Here is a 21454-nt window from a genome sequence, read left to right as displayed (position 1 = left end):
AATGGCTAAAAAATGTTAACTTTTAAATAAATTAGTAACCTTTTACATAACCTCATTAACTGAAATAAGTAAGGACACCATGCAATTTTCTCACCTCACTTTTCTAAGAGGTATTTAAAGACGAACCAGTTATTTACAGAAAAAGTTCAATAACTCAGTAACGGTTGAGATTGGATTGTACATGTATAACAATTTTTCCCCAAATATGATCCTCTATCACCACTCAAGAGATTCCTAACTATGAACCAAACACCTTGTATAGTGGAATATTCATAACCGCTACTAATGAGATAAATAAGGAATTTAATATTATTTCATTTCTTAATATCTTAATGATTTCATTCATTTTATTATTTTTGTATAAATGCATGATCAATATTCATGCAGAGCACTAAACTGTGTTCACACTATCACTAGTTGAGCACATACTTCGCATGAGTTGTACAAAATAATGAATATGGCAAACCGTTAAACGTGTGAAAAATGTCTTATTTTACTGCAAAAAGAAATAAATCGGCGCTTTGAATTTAAAATGATAAACATTTATAAAATTGAAATAATTGAGCGACACCTTCGTTTCAACCACTATGAGCTCTATCTTTGTGCTGGGTCTCCTGTCAAAGATGCCAACCCATGTTGCAAAAACCATTATAAACTATGATAGTGTAAAATCTAATGCTTTTTGGTGGTACCATCCAATTCCGCTAAGGAAGTTGATCTTAATCAAGACGTTTAATTCACAAACTGCTAATATTGAAATTAGTACCAAATATGAAAAGAAGACACTGTTTCTCGCATAACGCATCCTTACGTCATTACTAGTGTCAACGCCGAAATAGTTTGTCACGAGTGATTTCTAGAGAAGCACAGAAGTTCTGGTTTTCTAGTGAGACAGCATAATCTAAAACTTGTTTGCGGCTAGCAATTCATTCGATTTCGCTGTCTCATCAACTAACCTGCACTTCCGTGCTTTCCTAAACCTGACTTGGGATAAGCTGTTCCGGTGTTCACACAAGTCTAGCAGTGTCTAGTCAGAGGCCAGGACGTAGAATTTTTGCATGTGTCAAGTTCAAAAAAATATTGATCTGATTTTGTGCCGCAAAACTATTTTAGAACGAGTAGCAGAAATATGATTACAACAAATTCTTTCATCTTTCAGAAAAAAAATGTTGTCAAAGAAAGAAAAAATAAAGGTAATTGCATCAAAACCATAAGTTGTTTACTTATGGTTTTGATGCAATTACTTAGCTAACCTATTTTTAGCAACTTTGAACTTTTTTATCAAAATTTATACTGTTCACAAACAAAAATTCAATTTTCTTTTAGAATATCTTCCAATTAGTTTAAAAAACAAATTATTTGTGAAATTTCTAGCTCTTTACAAGGTATTAACACATCTCCATCCAAATTCAAGAAATCATTCCAAATTGTTCCGAAAATCATTCGAGTTTAATTGTAATTGTAATTTATTAATTATACGAGGGCCTGTTAGTTACACTTTACATCAGGTCAAGGAAGATAATGACTTTTTTCAATAAACCAATAACAAAAAACGCAACTGTTCTATTCAACAGCTTGTGCAATGCTACCTTGATCTATTTTCAACTTCTAAACATTACTGCACAGCGCATTGTAGCAGCGAAAATGGACCCTCTCTACACTCCGCAGACGGTTTCCTCTTCCATTGCATGGTGATGACGAACAAAGAGAAATGCATTCATTTCTATAGAGTAAAAAACAGAACAAAGCAGTGCAGATATGGGTGGGTAACTCACATTTCAGTTTCTAGCAGCTTAACTAAACTTTCCTTTTCACTCGATAACTTCTTTCCAATTGAAGTTTCCGCGGAATACACTCACTTCCTATCGCAGTTATGACTACTATCCCGAGACGCTGACGCTGCAGAATAACACCACCCGGATTGCACATACACAAAACAATAATAAATTCTGTACCAAAGCACGCGTTTACCGTACGAACCGTCAAGCAAGACTGAATCGATACAATCGCAGCCCCGCAGCGAGCTGGCGAATGTGAAAAACTATCTCCGCTCTGCCGTCAACATGAGTGGCCTCTGCTGATGGCGCAGTGGCAGCAGACATACAGGAAAACGATCTGTACCTTCAAAACCAGACCTGTACCACAGAGTTCTTGCGAGTTGAGCATTCTTCTTTCTTGTGGCTGACCAGTGTGTTTGTGTGTGTGCGTCAGCAGTTTGTACCGCTCGTAAATAAAATCATCTGTTCGCGAAGAAACGAGCAGAACCGGCTTTCAGCTGTGGCTGCGGTGTCTATCGGAAGAAAGACTGCGACAAAAAGAAACTGCTGAAAAACAAATGCGGGGGTTATAAAACGAGAGTGAAGTTAGTTTCGAGAGATTGAGAGAAAGAAAGAGAGCAAAGTGTAGCCCGTCGATTGAATCCCGCCTACGATATGTGCTGCCATCTTGTGCCAATGAAACGAAATCCCATTCTGCTTGACTAGTTTGTGTTCCTTTATTTGTATCACAATCCACAATACAAATGAATAATCTCATCTCTATAAAATGCTAAAATGTCTAGTAGTACCATTGTAAGGATATGTGCCCCCTAAAATATACCTCCAATAACCGAAATGCTGTATTCTGTACACACCCTCCTCAGGCTCGGGTCCAGTCTGCCATTCAACCTCTATGTCACTGTACGCGAACAGCGTAGATTTCCGAATCCACCTGAACTTTGTCTCCCAACTAGCATCCGTCGCTATCACCTTCCACTCATCTTCGTCGATTTGCTTTTCTACAGTTAGGTAAGTCTTTTCATGCATCAGATTGTTTCGTGGGTTACCTGCCACAAATAATGCTTTGACTGTGTCCCCTTTCTTGTAACTTTCCTCAGGTTGAATTTGAACATCGCCAAAATACATTCGGAATGGATGCCCATCGAACACAACACCGGTGGACAGTGTGATCTGTTTATAATCCTCAAACGGTGGATCAGGTCCTTCGGGAACACTTTCTCCTGTGACGATTGATGTCATCAGCTTCTTGAAATGCTCCAAATAAATCGTCAACGTGTGTGGACCATACAAAGTGGATGCACCTTCGTACCGCTGAATCGCGTACTCCTCCGGAGTGGCAACGTAGCTCGTGTACATATTGGACAAACCAGCTACTACAACCTGAACCTTCTTGCCGCCGGCTTCAACCGCAGCATCTTCGATTACCTTACGCAATCGCCTGCCAGACATGGTCGTAAACTCAGCTGGAACAGCCGCGATTACAAAATGCCCCAGCGACAGTATCTGTGCCGGTACAATTTTCGGTTGCGTTTCGTACGAAAAAGTCGTACGTCCACTGGCGACCAGAATCGGCTTCGGTGCCTGACACTCGATGTCCTCGGCCGTCGGAACGGCAATGAAATCTCGCGCCGTGTTCCAGAATGTCGTATCCGTGAGCATGGCTTGCCGGAAATCGAATGCACCCGATCCGTCCGTCGTTCCAGCGGCAAAACTATAACCCATGGCCGGGTAGCAGCCATGGACTTCCTCTACCTGGTCCGTAGTGCGATTGTGGTACGGCACGACCGCCTTTGTCATGTCAATGAACTGGTGTGCGTAGGCGATCGGACCCCGGATCTCGATGCCATCGGTGGATTTGAGCAGTTTCTGGAAGTGGAAAGATAATTGTAAGAATAAGTTGGTAATTTATTAATTTATAGAGAGTAACACAAAAATGGTACAGTGTGCGCTAGAGTGGGACATGGTTACATGAAAAAAATAAAATTTGGCTCCGAGTAACTTTTTGGGTCCCATTTAGCTCCCAGAACAACTCTGAAAATTTTTAGCTCGATCGGTGAAACTATATTTTTGCGCCCACGGTTTAAAGTTTACATGGGATTTCGTATGGGAAAATTGTCTTTTGCAAATTAATTCTTCCAAGAGTCGCCCGTTATCTTCTAAAAATAAACAGATGTCTGATTTTAATAGGAATTTTGTCAAGGAAACAAAGTCTAGAAGACTGCAAAACGATCTGATGCTTATGGAGAAAGTTATTAAGCAAAAACCGATTGATGTCCTGAAGATTGATGAAAATTCCACTTTTCATAGCATCACTGCTTTTGACGGTTTTATTATATACAAAAATTTTAACTTTCTCTTATTATGTACAAAAGAAGCCTCAATTTATCCTTCAAAACCTTGCGAAGTGGCCAAATAGTATAGATAAACGATTTAGATACGTTAAGAGATGATTAAAACGAAATTGCGTATAATTGGACAACCAACAGCAGTGGTGCTAGAAAAAATGAATATTTTATCAATCGTCAGAGTATCAATCGGTTTCTGCTTAATAACTTTTTTCTCAAGCATCAGATCGTTTCGCGGTATTCGAGACTTTTTTTCTTTGTTGAATTTCCTATACAAACCACATAACGATTTATTTTTAGGAAGTAATGGGCGGCTCCTGGAGGAATTATTTTGTAAAAGTTAACTTTCCCATACAAAATCCCATGTAAACTTTAAACAGTGGGCGCAAAAATATAGTTTCACCGATCGAGCTAAGAATTTGCACAGTTGTTCTAGGACCCAAATGGTACCTAAAAAGTTGCTCGGAGCTGGAATCTATTTTTTGTCCCACCCTAGTGTGCGCTGTAGGTAAAATACAAAAAATATCACATCATACTCAAAAATGTTTCTATCAGGATTATTGATAATAGTAATGAATTATTCAGAACCAGCTACTTCTCATTAAGATCGATTCTGTTTTGGTATGGTATAGTTCAATACTTTTATTATCATTCCTGAATTATGCGGAGTCAACCATTTTGATATGCTGTACACAAGCAGAGCATTATTCGGCTGCCGAAACAAAATAAGTTAAAATCTAATAATTCAATATGTGTGTGATAAGTTCTAATCCTAAATTTACGGACAAACTCCAAGGCAAATAACACTAGTTTACAAATTTTGGGTTAATTGCATGAAGTTAAGAAAAAAGGTGTTTTCTAAGTCAATTTTGGGTCGCTGAGCACGAAAATCATATCCATTTTCTTTTTCAAAGAACCGTTTTTGTGATTTCTTAAAAAAGGTGTTTTTGAGCACTTTTTGCAGTTTTTGGCCAATATCTCAGGAATTAATCTGCCGATTAACACAAACGACTCACCATTCGAAAGGTATTGATGTTCCTATTCCAAAAATGTATAGCATGTTGGGATAAAATATCAACAATTTAGGGTTAAGAGCAACCAACCAACCAAAGTGGGAGTGGGCGTAGCGTATTGGTAAATCGATTGCCTTGTACGCAGCGCACCTGGGTTCGGGTCCCGACCCCGCACATAGGGTTAGAAATTTTTCCTAAGAGATTTTTCTAACCCGAAGAGGCGAATGACCTTAAGGTTAAAACCTCTATAATTGAAATAAAAAAAAAAAAAAAAAAAAAAGCAACCAAAGTCATAAAAAGTAGTGTTTGGTAAAATTACTAATTTTTGGTTGATTTTTCATAAAAAGTAAATCAGCAAAAAAAAATCTTTTAAAATCTTATGTGACAGGCAAACTTTTCACGTGAATTTTTAGCCTAAGGTCACGAAAATCTGACAAAAACTGGTGATGTTATTAGGCACCGAGTGAAAATATGTTTTTCACATATCTCTTTTGGTCTTAAATAAGATTACACTAGTTTACAAGATTACACTAGTTTACAAAAAAAAAGTTACGAGAAAAAGTGTTTTCTAGATTAATTTTGGGTCGCTGAATACGAAAATAATACTCTATTTCTCTTTCAAAGAAGTTCGAGTTTAAAAAAAACGTTTTTCTTTTGCTTCCGTTTTTTTTTTGTTTTTGCTCTATTTTTTATCACAGAAAAATAATTTTTCATATTTTCAGAATCTTATGTGACAGATTTTAACAATTTTAAGATAATCGCGATAAGCTAAGAAGAAAAATGCTTCTTCAGTTAATTTTGGATCGCTGAATATGAAATACAAGTCCATTTTTTCAAAGAAGCATTTTCAAGATTTCTTTGAAAAAAGTGTTTTGGGCACTATTTTAGTTATTTGTCAATATCTTGTTCAAATAGGATCCGATCGAAACAGTTCGAAAGGCATTGATGTGCCCTTTCCGAAAATGTATAATATGCGTAGATAAAATCTCGACAAACATATGATTACGGCTTAAAAGCCAACTGTCAAAATTCTCTTTGAAATGAAATTTCAGACAAACTGTAACCCGCCAATCACAGATGTTTATAGCAAACAAAAGAAAAAAGTTTTCTCTTGCATTAACTGCTATGAACTGTGTTTAGCCAGTAACGGTTTGTCCGGAATTTCCTTTCAAAGAGAATTTTGACAGTTGGTTTTTAAGCCGTAATCGTATGTTTGTCGAGAAATGTACATTTATTATGATTACAATCGACCAAAGTAAAAAAAGTAATGTTCGGCCTTTTTTAAAAAAATGCATATTTCTAGTAAATTTTTTATAATAAATCAAGAATTCTTTTAGAATCTAATGAGATAAATATTTTTTTGCATAAATTTTAATCCAATGGTCACAAAAGCCGGATGAAAAATGTAGATGGTATGACGCATTGAGTGAAAATTGTAACTTTTTATTTTTCGCACAATCATACTTTCGGCTGAAATAATCTTCTATACTTGATAGTTATTGTTTGTGTTGGGTACTGTCTTCTCGAGCTTGCATCCATCCATCTTGCGGCATTTGAATGGTTTTGGATATTTCATTGTACAACTAAGTGCTCTTTTTAAAATGTGGAAATATCGTTGGAAAAATTTTGTTTTGTCTGTGGTGAGTACATATTTTACGAATTAAAGGAATTTTAGCCTTCTGCTTCAACAGGCTTCTTCACAGCAGATTCTGAGTTCACAGAATATTACGTGGCCAGTGCTACGATCCCACTGAGACTCCTTCCCGATAGGGACTCGAATATTTGACGACTGGCTTATGAGACCAGTGCTACACCCTCTAAACCGTCGCCCCAGGGCAGGGTCCGTTAAAATTATAAAATTTCTATTTCGCTCAATGTGCCATAGCATCAACATTTTCCATCCGATGTTAGTGACATTAAGCTTAAAATTAACGAAAATATATTATTTGTCATCTTATGTTCTAAAAGGTCCGAAAAAAGTTGTTTTTAGGTAAAAAAAAATCATTTAAAAATGAGTAACTTTTAAAAATGGCCAAAAATGCACTTTTTTAAACTTTGGTCGCTTGCAGCACTATAAATTTTACATTTGATCGACACATATTATATGTTTTTGGAAAGGGCATCTCGGCACCTTTCAACCTGCATATTGACTAAATTAATTGAACGATTTTGACAAGAAATATTGACTAAAAACTAAAAAAAATGCTCAAAAACGAGTTTTTTGAGAAAATCACAAAATCGCTTCTTTGAACAAAAAAATGAATATTCTTTTCGTGTTCAGCGACCCAAAATTAGTCTAAAAAATACTTTTTCTTGAAGCTTCATTTTTCTTGTAAACTAGTGTAATGGGTCACATCTTAATACATTTATCGTCTATCCTACATGACTGGTTTCGAAATATGTTTACCGCCAAGATTAATAGCTTCGAGGTATTTTAATGTTAGTATGAAAAGCAATTTGAAGGGGCTACACTCCTTTTTGAGCGAAAAATGTCAAGAAAGTTTGAATTTACGTAAAAGCATAAAGCAATGATTCCATTACATCAAACTTATAGTATTTTGGTAGTACATTTCTCAGTGAAATTGCATATGTTCATAAAAATATATTGATAATTGGCGCAGTTATCTCCGAAACCCTTTTTTATTCAAGAGGTCTGCGGTGATCACGGCTGAAGACCAATAGATCAACTAAAATCCTAAATTCTATTTTTACCATTTTTTTGTTAACCATTTTTGTTAACGACCTATTGAGTTAATTTGTCAACAGTTTTTTCGGCATTTAATTAGCAAGGGACTGGAAGGTGAAGTATATTTTTCAATATTTAGAGCCATAGTACTCAAGGGAGAGCAAGGTGTTGAAAGGAGAAAGTTTAGAAAAGCGTGGAAGGATCATATATGCAAGCTTAGAGCTCACCGGCGACTTAACCCTTTGTCTGCTACCGTAGTGGTCAGGGTCTTTTGGCATTAGAAATGCGAATCACCTGAGTCTACGGCATGTCCGAACAAGCGTAAAGTAACTTGTTACTTCATGCTGTCGGAACCGACAAAAAGTTAAGTCACGGTAAACTTCCACACTAAGCATTTGCGACGTTGAAACTCATTGAATGAGCCAGTTTTGTTTGTTCCCTCACCAATTGCCTGCCTGAGTGATTTTATTTTATCGACTATTGTGACTGTCTCAGCGTGTGTGACAATATGGTCACATGTGTTGCTGATTTGCACGGTGTCGGCAGCTTTCACCCAACGCTGCAACGATGAATCCCCATCACGGTAAGTTCTATTTTTACCATTTTTTTGTGACTGTTGACAAATTAACTCAATAGGTCGTTAACAAAAATGGTTAACAAAAAAATGGTAAAAATAGAACTTACCGTGATGGGGATTCATCGTTGCAGCGTTGGGTGAAAGCTGCCGACACCGTGCAAATCAGCAACACATGTGACCATATTGTCACACACGCTGAGACAGTCACAATAGTCGATAAAATAAAATCACTCAGGCAGGCAATTGGTGAGGGAACAAACAAAACTGGCTCATTCAATGAGTTTCAACGTCGCAAATGCTTAGTGTGGAAGTTTACCGTGACTTAACTTTTTGTCGGTTCCGACAGCATGAAGTAACAAGTTACTTTACGCTTGTTCGGACATGCCGTAGACTCAGGTGATTCGCATTTCTAATGCCAAAAGACCCTGACCACTACGGTAGCAGACAAAGGGTTAAGTCGCCGGTGAGCTCTAAGCTTGCATATATGATCCTTCCACGCTTTTCTAAACTTTCTCCTTTCAACACCTTGCTCTCCCTTGAGTACTATGGCTCTAAATATTGAAAAATATACTTCACCTTCCAGTCCCTTGCTAATTAAATGCCGAAAAAACTGTTGTAAAATCCTAAAACTCAAAAAATCCTATTAGTATGTGAGTATTCCTCGTACCTTAACGATTAGTTGAATAAATAATATTTTTTCCTGCATTCGGGAATGTTTTTCCTAAAAAAAATGCATTGAAAAATTCTCATGTACAAAACAAAACTTTATGCATAAAATTTAAAAAATCGGTTGAGTGGTTTTTCGGCACTACTCTTGGTAGCCGAAGGGCGCTTGGAAGCGCTGTAACTTCAATCTATTTCTGGGATCTCTAAAAAAATTGCGAAAACTTGCTCAAGCAGATGTACTTTCAGAAATAGTAATAGAAAAAATTTCGGTTTTTTGAAAAATAAAAAAATGGGTGTATAGTTTTCGGGCCCGTGACTTTCCCAACGCATTTTGCCGTTCGTCACGATTTGGAGCCTTTTGAATTTTGTACGTATGCAGTCCCTCCCGGTCCTTTACTCTCTGAACGTAAAATTTGGACAGATTCAACATTTTGGCCATATCCCTGACCGAAGTATTGGGATTCCGCTTAAACGCTTTCACTACAAACTCGTGATCCTGATCACTAATAGAACATCCATTCTAACCGCATTTCTCGACTAACATATGATAAGTGTCAAAATTTACTTTGGGGGGAAATTCCGGATAAACCGGTAATCGTCCAGCACAGGCGTTGATAGAAACCAAAAGAGAAGTTTTCTTATTCGTTGACTGCTAGGCACCGTGCTTGGATGATAACGTTTTCTCCAGAATTTCTCCTCATAGTGAATTTTGACAATTGACTTTTGAGCCCTAATCATATGTTTGTCGAGATTTCTTCTTCTGTTCGATGCTCAGAGTTAGGTAGTGACATTTAATCATACGACTCACCGTTGACTGCACGTATCCGAGTTGTTTTCCGATGTTCCGAGAGAGTTGAGGATTTTCCAGGTGCTTACGTAAAATCAATTCGTCGGATCACGCCATTTTTTTCGATTTTCGAAAATAATTGACAACGATGAAAATGCATTGCAAACCATACACTCTAAACTACTTCTACTCAAATTTTCAAGAGAAAATACCCAATGGGTTATTTTCTACAGCGTTTTTTTCCGTAATGCAAATTGATGTAGGACACCCTTTATGCACTATTTAGCCAATCTACTACTAAGACTGTGAACCATTTCGTGATTTTTTAACCATTAGTTAAAACTTGACAATTTGAAAGTTATTTTCTCTAGAATTTAACCGAGATCGATCCTTTTTAAAGAATTACATTTGGATGGTTATTTAGCATTGGGTCATTAAGCTATATATATTTTTCCGTTCCATTCGATAAATTTTAGATCCAATATACATAATATAACATTATTTCAAAAAAAATCGTTGAAATGATTTTTTTTTTGTTTTTTAAAATAAATCTTATGTAAACTTGGCAACCATACATAGGAAAACTGTGGTTGTTTACATCTGGCCTATCAAGACAACACCCAAAATGAAAAAAAAAACTATATACATTGGATGGTGTTTATGTCAAATAAAAATAACCCTGCGGGAAAACCGGGAACACATGCATTCATTTTTTTCTGACAGGGCATCATATGCCGACGAAAAGAAAGATGTTGGTACATTCTTCAACTCTCTTGCCGCCTTATTGCTTATTCCTTTTCGATTTTCGCCAAGATATGTTTCAATTAGATCCTCCGCTTCAGGTTCGTCAAGAAATTTTCAAATGGGCTAGAACAAGAGGCGTTCTTGAGGACAACTGGAATCTTCAAATGCTCAGTCTCCTCTAGCGACCGCTTCACGTAATGTGTCGAGGCAAGATCCGGCCAGAATACGACTTCGTCCATCGGGTTGTGCTTGTTAATGAAGGTCGCAACTACTGGTAAACACACATGCTATGCGTCAACCCGTTGACCGCAACTTGTGCGTAAAAGAAGACCGGTTTTGAGGTCCCCTTCTCACATTCATTGCCGTCGAGCGTTAGGTACGTCTCGTCATCCATGATCAGAATCACGTTGCGCTTCGAGGGAAGAAAACCTGGACCTTCAGTCAGTGCTTTTGGTTGGCCGCTTGTGATTCTGACACGGAAGGCCTCGACTTCCGCTTCCTCAAGACGATGTCCATGTTGGTCAGTTACGTTTTGACCGCGTGGGCGGTTGCGCTGACCTCCCGGGTCAAACACGGTAGAATTTCGCCACCTTGCCTTCCGTATTCCGCTTTGGCGCATGCTGCACCTTCTGGTCACGTAAAACCGTCGGACGACTGGAACATGGCTAGCGCTCACTTTGCTCCAGGAGAGTTATATGTATATGGGTGCTCGACTGTATCCGGGTGACATAAAGTGTGTCACGATGACGGATTTTTCTGCTTCGTGGTGAAGCCGACGATAATTACAAACCGTTGAACGTAGTTGCTTAATTGAGTTTCGATGAACTTTGTCTCTTTTTTAAATTTCTTGCAAAAGAAATGTAAAGGATTCGCTCAAACTTTGAAAACTTTTTCCGAGGCCCGGAGGGTCGAGTTTCATATACCACTCGACTCAACTCAACGAATTGGAACAATGTCAGTATGTGTTTTAGGAAGGTTTAAAAAGCTGGTCTGTAGTGTATTGGCACTGTGTGAGACTCACGTTCGTGTCTAACCACTAAAACAATCCTTACTTTTTACGCCCTTCTTCCCTACGGAACTACGACAAGGTATTACTTCGTGGGGGGACCGTTGTGCTTTCGTCGCACCTCTTTCTTCTGCTCTATCTCGGAGCCTCACTTGGTTTATAGAGTGGCTTGATCTATGAGCTTTGATTTAACTCTCGACTCGTCTCTCGCTTCTTGTCTCCATCTATTGCGTCGCCGTTTAGCTCTCGTCCCCGTGAGCCATTTAGGTGCTGATTCCTTGAGTCATTTAGCTCATGTTTCCGTGATTCATTTAGCTCTCGGCCTTATCACGATCTACCTGTATAGTCCCCAACGGTGAACTCACCCTACTCCGACCGATAGTTCCCCGACGGAGGAATTTCCCCCGACAGTGATACTCGCTTCCTTGAGCCATTTAGCTCCCAGCTATATCTCGATCAACTCGGATATTATCCTATTCCGACGGCAACTCCCCTTTTTGTTACGATTCTGTCGGGTAGTCCCAGGTGGTAGATTGCTCCCGATACCGATGTACCTTTCTGTGAGCCATTTAGCTCCCCGCTCCGTCTACTCGGTTTAGTCCCTGGCGGTGGACCTAGCCTACTCAACGGGCCAGCCAGTAGGTGCTGTGGTCCGTCCAGCGATTCCGGGTGGAGTGTAGCTTCTAGTTCACTGGCGTTCCAACGATCCACTACTAGCTATTCGACACGGTCTACTCGGTGTAATCCCCGGTGGTGGATCTAGTCCACTCACGTGTCGAGGTCGGTCCGGCCATTCCGGTGAAGCCTGACATCCGGTTCACTGGCGCCCCGACAACCCAAGCCCAGTGCTATGTAGCGTACTGAACTGGTCCCCGGCGATTGACCTAATCTACACTGTCGGAGAAAAAAAACACTGTCGGAGAGTTTCCCGGAGCGGCGTTCTAGCCAATAACGCTACTTTGTTGGGCCCTTCATCACTTCCCCTGCAGCTCGAAGAGTATACTCTTAACCACTCTGTTGACTGCGTCCCAGATATGCTCGTCATGGCACATCTCTTCGACGATATTGTCCACTGTCACACTAGGCATACCCCTACGAACTTCTCCGAACCTGGGGCATTCAAATACCACGTGTTCTGGTGCCTCTTGCACGTCCACACACTCCGGGCAAAGGGGTGACGAAGCATGTCCAAACCGATGCAGACACTTCCCGAAGCATCCATGCCGGACAAAAATTGAATCCAATGCAAGTTCACCTCTCCATGTTTTCTATGTACCCAAGCAGATACATTTTAGATGAGTCGGTGGGTCCACCTTTCTTTCTCAGCGTTGTCCCACTTATGCTGCCACTTAGCCAACGAGTCCACTCGGACCAGTCTCCTTGCACTACGTGCATTTCTTCGTTAGTAGCATTCCACGTCCTCTGTCAGAGTGATGCAGATGGGAATCTTCCCGGTAATGACGCATACCGCCGCCGACGATATCGTTCTGTAGGCACTCGCAACACGAAGAGCCATAAGTTCCACTTTGAGTTCAGTGCAGCAGCCCAGGCCGTTACGCCATACCTCAGTATTCAATATGAGACACCCGCCAGGAGACGTCTCGTGCTGCCTCTTGCTCCGCCGTGATTCGGCGTGATCCTTGCCAATGCGTTAGTTGTCCTCGCAGCCTTGTCACATACATAGTCGGCATGGCTGTTGTAATTTAACCGATAATTGACTATGACACCCAGGTACTTCAGCAATGGGATGGATTGTCCCCCGTCGCTGATCTCGACACGCTGGATTTTTTTACAGATGCTGACCAGCACTACCTCGGTCTTGTGGTGAGCCAGCTGCAACTTGATGTCAGCCATCCAGGTTTTCACAACGCCTATTGTCTCTGCCGTCAACATCTCCCCCTCAAGGGTCTCGCCGGTTATCGTCAGGACAACATCATCTCCAAAGCCGACGATCTCAACTCCACTGGGCAGTTCAAGTGTTAACACTCCGTTGTACATTATATTCCAAAGCCCTTATGGGTCGAGCCCTGAGGTACTCCCGCCGTGACCCTAATCGACTTCTGCCCCATGTTCGTTTCGTAGACCAGCACTCGGTTCTTGAAGTAAATTTTCAGAACCTTACACAGATAATCCGGAACCCGCATTCTGTGCAATGCTACGGCGATAGCCCCCCAGCTAGCACTGTTGAATGTGTTCTTCACGTCTATCGTTGGGGATACCATCCGGTTCGGGAGCTTTCTTCGCTTTCAGCCGTTTTTCCACAATAAGGAGCTCGTCGTTGGAAACTCGATTGTCACCAGCATTTCCACCATCTGCATCAACGTACGGTGTAGGCGGCCATACGATTGGACCGTGCTTCGGGAAAAGACCCTCCACGATAATGTTCAGTTTGTCGTTGCACATTTCGACTGGCGTCATTGGACCCTTGATCCTGGTCATAACGACACGGTGAGCATTGTCCCAGGGGTTGGCATCTACTTCTCTGCACAGCTACTTGTAGCAGATGGACTTGCTTAACACTATCTCGCGTTTAAAAGCAGCCCTGGCCGCCCGGAATGTTACCTTACACTCTTCTCTGACTGCCTCAGATCTTGCTCTCTGAACGCGTCTTCTGGCTTTAAGGCAGGCAGCCCGGAGGATGCTGAGCCTGTCGCTCCACCATTACGCCGAACGCCGGTAGTTCCTCGGCTTCATTTTCCTCGGTATTGTTACATCACATGCCTTCGCTACTGTTTCCGACAGCTCATCGGCACTCGAAATTGGAATGACGCTATCAGCACGAAGTGCTTCCACAAAAAGGTCATTGTCGAAGTCTGCTATTTTCCACTTCCACTTGCCAGTCCTCACTCTTGGTGTTACCGTAGCATTTCGCCGACCAATGGTGTAGTAGATCACTGCGCTGCTCACTAACTCGCCAGTTCATGTTATCCGTTAGCGAAGGGCTGCAGAATGTTATTTCGTTGATGGATTCTCGACCGTCTTTACGGAATGTGGTAGCGGAACCTTCGTTGCAAAGTCTCACACTCACCTTCGCCAAGGCTTTCAACAAGCTGTAACCTCGTGCGTTGGTCAGCCTGCTACCCCACTCCACGGCCCAAGCGTTGAAATCTCCTCCTATAACAACCGGTGTTCGTCCGACTAACGAGTCGGTTGGTGTGTCCAGTATCCGATTGTACTGCTCTGGTGTCCATCTCGGAAGAGCATAGCAGCTACAGATGAATACGCTGTTGATCCTGGCGATCACGAAGCCTTCGTGTGTGTTATCCACCACCTCTAGGACAGAGAAACCGCCCATCACTTGTATTTCAACCGTCCCTGCACTATCCACCACCCAGTTATCGTTTCTGTTTCGACTGCCAAAACAGTTACTGTGCATGTCGCAATGATTGAGATTAAGCTGGGTTATCTCCATCATCATTTGCCTGCCTTTATGTACGCAGGGCATTTGAAGCCTGCCGTCGTGTGGTCGTTTCCGTCCTCCGGTTTACAGATCATGCACCTTGGTTGCTTCGTTCAGTCCCTAGAAACGTGCCTCTTTTCTCTGCATTTCTGCACAGTGCTGACTTGTCCGGGCCCTTGCAGTTCCTCGCCAGGTGTCCGAGGTCAAAGCATCTGAAGCATCGCTCCAACTACTTGGAAAATCGCGGAGTGACTCTCAGCGAGCACACCAACCATCCGACTTTTATCTTACCGGTCTCCACCAGCTTGTTGGCAGCGGTCACCGGTAATTGAATCGCCGCCGTTTGAGTACCTTCATACGATTTTCAAATCCGGATAGTCGCCGGTACATCCAGTTTGCAATGATTGATCAGTGCACTCTTCAGTTTTTCAACGGTCGTTATCTCATCTAGACCTTTGCACTCGACTATGGCTCCCTGCGGACAGGGCTCTCACGTTCGCTTCGCACCCCAATGATTTAGCAACGAGCTCGCGGTAGGTCGAGCTCTTGATGGAAGGATCCTTCTTCAGCTCCAAGATCATCTCGCCCTTCCGAGTGCGTCTCGTTCTAACCGCGTTCTCTACTCTACTCTACAACTACTTTTTGGGTCCTCTCTCACTTTCTTGAGAAAAGCGGCGTAGGACGTCGCATCGTTCGCTTCGATGATCAGTGCATCTCCTTTTGGCGCCTTCCGACGATCCGAAGGCTTTTCTTCCTTCTTCTGCTCCCTTTTTTGCTCTTCCTTCTTCTTCTGCTGTTTCCCGTGTTTCTTCTTCCGACCAACAACGGTACTCCAGCTTTCTCCCTATTTGGTGTCGTCTTTTTCTTCGGCAACAGCCACAGCATCTTCGAGCGCCAGGTTTTTGGGTCCACCTGGTCTTCCGTCTCCTGACGAGGTCCTCTTTGGAGTTACGAAAACTGGCGTGTTCTCCACACCAATCTGCTTCTCCTTACCCTGCTTCGGAGGGGCTAGGAAGATAGTAAGCTTAGCCGACGCCAATGCTCGCTCAGCTGCATAAGCCCTCCGCGTTGCCGTGTCATACTCATTCACGGTAGATAGTAGCGCCTATCGGATTCTGCTGACCAGCTCTTTAATGTCTTTATGGACATTGTGGGCGCATCCACAAACTTGTGGAGGTCCTCCACCAAGTGCTTCGCTGAAACTACTTTTGGCTTCTGTGGGGTATAGTTCGTCCGGCTCTGCTCTGGCTGTTGTTGCTGCCGCTGCTGCTTCTCCACCTCCTGTTCTTGCTGAATGAGTTCAGCTGCTGCTGGTGGTGGTGACCTCACCAATCCACCTCTGGCGAACGGATTCGCCGTGCCTGTACCGTATATGTTAGTTTCTTGTTCTTTCTCCATTTTTTTAGGTCCCAACTCCGGGCCGCTATCTCCACTCGCTGCACATAGTCGCCTCTCGTGATGCCATGATCTATACTACCAGAATCTTCGCATCAGGGAGGTCATGTAAGGGTTGACACATCCTTCATGGGGAGTAGTGTTCAGAGCCGGATCGGCGTAAATGGGAAATGCTCCAACCGAACCAAGTACCGTAAACTGAATGGTGACGAGTTTTGAACGTACCCGGATACCTGCCAAGGTTTTATTGGGACGAAGGAATCCGTGCTGTTAGCCCCCATTTCAAGTCGATGTCATCCTTTCTTACTCAGGGAGTAGAACTGTACGTCTGTCAGCCCAAAATCGCCGTCCAATTCCTGATCCGTGTCCTGTACGTTGTCGTTCGCAATGACCAGTATGCCACAATCAGGATGTTACTGGTGTGCCTGATGTGCCGGTTGGCACTCCTGTTGGGCTAGAGTGCTTTAATTGATAAGATCTTTGATTTCTAAAAACAAAGGATTATAGCAGAAGCGACACAGACTCCCTTCGTTGGAGCTGCGTTCGGAATTATGGCATTTTTAGATGTTTAGCAGAGCCGAATGCTGCCCTAACCCCACATCATCCTAGCAAGGCTCTCCAACTCGCAGTGAGCCGTCTGCGCGACTTCCAAATGGTTAAGCTTTGCATATAATCCCCCCTTTACTTCCCCTCACAGGACTAGTAAGCTCTTTTGTTTGCATTTTTGACAGTTCGTTTGTCTGCAATTTTTGATATTTAGCTAGTCTGCTTGTAAAGAGTCTGTAGGGCTGACGGGCTGGAGGGTTAATCCGAGCCATTATTCATAAGAATTTATCCATAATCGAAAGAGTTATTTTTCTCTGATCACCGATCGCCAGTAATGTACATATGGCTTTTTTTAAGATTTAGACTCAACTCATGTTTAGAAAGCGTTCCACTGCCCTGGAACAGATGGGTTATGAATCATCAAAATAAAATTGTTCAATTGGCACGTTCCCCAGATTGTTGCGCCTTAAATAACAACAGCGGATGATCGACACGTTAGTTCTGCTTTTCTTGAATTGTATCTTCTTGATATGAACATTTCTAATGTTAGCTGGGATTGGAGACGTTTCTTAAAACTAGGTATTTCTGTATAGAAGATGTATGCATTTTCCTAGATTTATGTACTGCGCAGTTCAACAAAAATTATACAATTTTAATTTATTGGCTTGAAAAGGTCAAACTAGTAGAAATGCGAAATAACAAAGCCAACAAGGAGAGCAAATGCGTTGCAATTGTTTCCAGTTTAAGAGATGCTTTCACGTCCTTCACTGAGAATACCAAATAAACAACGATAGGTCTCAATGTTGACGCAGCACTATTTTTTTCGCAATATACGCAATTGATCGAACGACCAAGAGGTCAACCCCGACAATAATAAATACACAAATAGCGATCAATACGTTTTCGCCACTTACCGACGCAGCTGAATGGATCCTTTGTGCAATCAGTTTCGTACTCGCAAACATATCACTACCGGGCCCGGAAGCGATACACACTCCGGCCCCGCTGGGACAGGAAGACGTTAGCAAATCACATGGCAGTCCCGTTTTCTCACACTTGGGTCCCATCACATTGGGCGACACGTCACCCAAATTACTAGCAGCCACAGCACCCACAAAGTCACCCTGCCCGGGCAAACTGTCCGGGTTCATTTCCTGCTCCAGCAGGATCGACGCGTAGCCTACGTTATCACTCGAAACGTAACAATTCGTTTTGTTCATCGACGTCGGATGGACAGCGAACCAGTTGATCGCTCCCATAAGCTTTCCGCTGGTGTCAACTAGCCGTAGCTGGACCAACTTTTTATCGGTGTTATCATTATAGAGGGCTCGTTCCTCTTTCGGATTATTCTCGTACGCACTGGGACTTCGGTTGATATTAGCATCCTGTACTTCCGTGTTCGAAACGAAAATGCGTCCTTCACGCATGTTTTCATGTGCTCTTACGATACTTAGCGTAATACCTTCGACCAAGGCATTAAAATTCTGCGGCACGAAACCAAGCGACGCTATGTCATACAGGAACGACATCAAAAAGCCGGACGGCACACTATGACTGTGCGTACCGCTAAGAACCACATTTTCAAACCGGTACAAATCACCGTACTTTTGCTGCAGCAAATCTACAACGTCTCGCTTGACTGCGTGCCCCATCATTCCCGCGTCGGCACTAGCGAACACCACCCTTTCACCGAGTTCATCCTCAATAATGAAGGCTCGGGAGAACTGACGCAGGTGAATGCCATGACCTCGCTGAGAGAATTCCGCATAGCCCATCTATAAAAAATTGGTAGCTTAATTAATATTTCTCCTGAGCATTAATAGCGAAAAAAATTGCAACTCACGAAACCAATCTCGACAGGTGGTCCAGTACAATCCGCTCGTCCCACACCGATTCGATACGCCGCGGCGGTCGTCGATAGGTGTGAGTAGAATAACAAGCCTACCAGCAGTAGACGTAGCTTCGCCAAATGCGTCATGTGGATGCTGATGCGCAAGCACGTTGAACCACGGTTAGCTTACAACCATCCACGCGTGAATAGTGCTCTGAAAAACGAGAATAACAAATCGTCAACATCACCATAAAAGTGCCAGGCTGTGCGCGGTTGCGGTCGGGGGGGTATGATTAATTGTACGGAATTGTATCAGTTCGTAAACTGATTTGTGATAAGCTAAATCGGGGTGCAGCGGGTAATCTGTCATAAGCTTCAGATTAGATAAAATCGAAGAAAGGATATTTTTACCGATGAATAATGAAGTAGCTGCACGCAGTACACCGCTTGACACTTGCGTTTTTTATGCAACAATTTGCTAAACGACCAAATTGCATAAACTTACTTATGCTGCCAGCCTATGAATGAATCCCTCGCTACTAACACCAATCAAGGTAAAACGGTTTCTCGATCACCCTCCACTATTTGTTCGAGTACAAATTTATTGGTTGGTTGGTTGGTACAAGCAAGTTCACGCTTTGTCTCCGATCACACCAACTCTCCGGTGAGAGTTGACTCACGAACGTCTTTCTTTCACTCAACACTGCTTTTTACTCCGAAAGCACTTGTTGTTTGGTCCGACCGGACTGGTTGAAGCACTCAGCTGTACTGAATAATGAACGACTTTTCCTTCACTTGCCGTTCGCTTCCTGATGACTGCCTTACGCTTACGCTCTCTGACTGGGGCTATCCGGTCACACATGTTCTGCCGTTCTTTGTGTGTCTTTTTCACACATTCAACCGTCTGGAGACGCTGTTTTATCGCTAAATCACCGTTTTAGCTGTGTCGAAGTTGTAGTTGAACGTCGTCAGGCTTAAATATTAAGGAAACTGCGATTAGACAAGTACGAGTGCGATGTTTTGCTTATCAACTTCGCGTTGAAGGTGAAACATTGTAAAACATTAGCAGAAATCAGTATGTGGCAAATCGCCGGAACTAATGCTGGTGATAAGGTGGAAAAGGGTATACCAACATGATTTACATTTAACCTACTTTCTGAAAACGAAGATCAAAGGTGACGATAGTAAGGGGACTACCGAAGTTTCAATGAGGTATAATGGTCAAAAATAGTATCGTCTTAATTGAATTCAAATACTATCGACAGAAAAATGATTGCATCTGTAGGCTTTCCTAAATATTAAAATCTCATAACTTTTAATTCATATTTAACAAACCTTACCACAACGTATTCCATGTGACCAGATAAACTTAAAAAATTGCGCATGATTCACTAGGATACAACCTAGAGTTGAGAAATATCCATCGCACTGACATTGCCCTCATTCACTGACACCATTAATACCACTGCCACTGGAGCTAGTTTTCTTCAATTACTCTCACACAAACTCACGATGACCATCCCGTCGGTCACTTAACTGTGCTTCAGCCAGTTCAAAGATATCGATAGAGCATAAAGAGAACTCGAAGCTAGAAGGGGCCCTTTTCGTTTTGATTACGCACTTTTTGTTACGTTTTGTTTTGACGGCGTTTTGAGTGCTTCTTCTTCTCCTCCTACTTCTACTACATTCGAGCGCTTCAATGAACAAATCCCGCCTAACGGGATAGCAATGATATGCCGCCTCCTAGCGGTCACTAGCTGAAATCATCTGTACAGTTCATTCTCGAAGGCGGCTCGAATGAATGAACAGTTATCGGTTTTCCGTGCCATAAGCAGAGCTGCCACTTAATCAGATTATTCCGAATTACACAGATTTTTAATGTTAGTGAAGATCTTATAAGAAAAACAGATTTTTTGCAAATTTTCACAGATTTCTAACACGATGCTAACTTTTTAACCTTCGCTGTAGGATTGTTTAGACCATTTGTCCAATAAACTTTTGTCCCATAACGCATTATATAACCGGCTTTAAGGCTAGAACAAATTTTCCTTGAAAACCTGAAAGTAGATAATCGTTGGAAATTAGAGTTTCTCAATTGCCATCTACACAACTGTTTGCAACACGTGTTTGACAGATGCACTCCAACTGCATTGCATCGATCTCTGCGCCATACATAATTGTTTACCAAGCGTGTCACAGAGGTCTGATTTATTCCGAATTTAAGTAGTGTGTATTTACGAACATTTCGAATCGAGCATAAACTGTTAACAGTTATATTCATAACAAACGAACTATGCAAGTGCTCGGTTTGAAATGTGTTTTGGAGTATAAACCTAGGTAAACAGCTCATAGTTGCACTTCGTGGTAATCCCAATGAGTGAAAATGCACAATGAACCAGCAAAATGACGGGGAAGGAAAGAAATGTTAGGTCGACATTCGCTGTTGATAGAGCCCGAGACTACCTCTGCATCTTTACGAGCATCACGGGAAAGGAACTGTGTTAGTAGGAAAAAATCAAGAGGCACGGCTTGGTAGACAATTGGCGATTCTACGTTGAAAACGTCCACAGATAGCGCTAGAAGCAAAGTGTTTCTGATTTCATTTTGTTATGTCATAGTGATTTTCTATAAACTTTGGTGAGAAAATAAACTACATGTCTTTTAAATTTGTTAATAAAAC

The 21454-nt window shown here is 42.0% G+C and overlaps 2 protein-coding genes across 4 annotated transcripts in view; both read right to left on the bottom strand.

The window, feature by feature from the left end:
• The window catches only part of LOC131680406 (neutral ceramidase), a 50358-nt gene extending 48236 nt beyond the window's left edge, over nucleotides 1-2122 (bottom strand). Inside the window, exon 1 of the mRNA XM_058961125.1 lies at nucleotides 1776-2122. The gene's annotated coding sequence lies outside the window, so the exon portion shown is untranslated. The remainder of the gene's footprint in view (nucleotides 1-1775) is intronic.
• A 347-nt stretch (nucleotides 2123-2469) lies between these two features.
• LOC131680424 (neutral ceramidase-like) lies at nucleotides 2470-20468 on the bottom strand. 3 transcript variants are annotated; one of them, XM_058961150.1, is made up of 5 exons: nucleotides 20110-20467; nucleotides 19280-19747; nucleotides 18787-18988; nucleotides 17858-18718; nucleotides 2470-3644 (listed from the first exon to the last, which is right to left on the bottom strand). In XM_058961150.1, the coding sequence occupies exons 3-5, from the start codon at nucleotides 18919-18921 to the stop codon at nucleotides 2538-2540; spliced, it is 2103 nt and encodes a 700-aa protein (XP_058817133.1). In that variant the 5' UTR covers nucleotides 18922-18988; nucleotides 19280-19747; nucleotides 20110-20467; the 3' UTR covers nucleotides 2470-2537. The 3 variants fall into 3 exon arrangements, with proteins under 3 accessions (XP_058817133.1, XP_058817125.1, XP_058817139.1); XM_058961142.1 differs by having other exon boundaries at nucleotides 20115-20467; XM_058961156.1 differs by lacking the exon at nucleotides 19280-19747 and having other exon boundaries at nucleotides 20115-20468.
• Between the last annotated feature and the right edge of the window lie 986 nt (nucleotides 20469-21454).

The sequence above is a fragment of the Topomyia yanbarensis genome, chromosome 1 (genome assembly GCF_030247195.1).
Source record: "Topomyia yanbarensis strain Yona2022 chromosome 1, ASM3024719v1, whole genome shotgun sequence".
NCBI lineage: Eukaryota > Metazoa > Arthropoda > Insecta > Diptera > Culicidae > Topomyia > Topomyia yanbarensis.
This window is presented reverse-complemented; position numbering and strand designations above follow the sequence as displayed.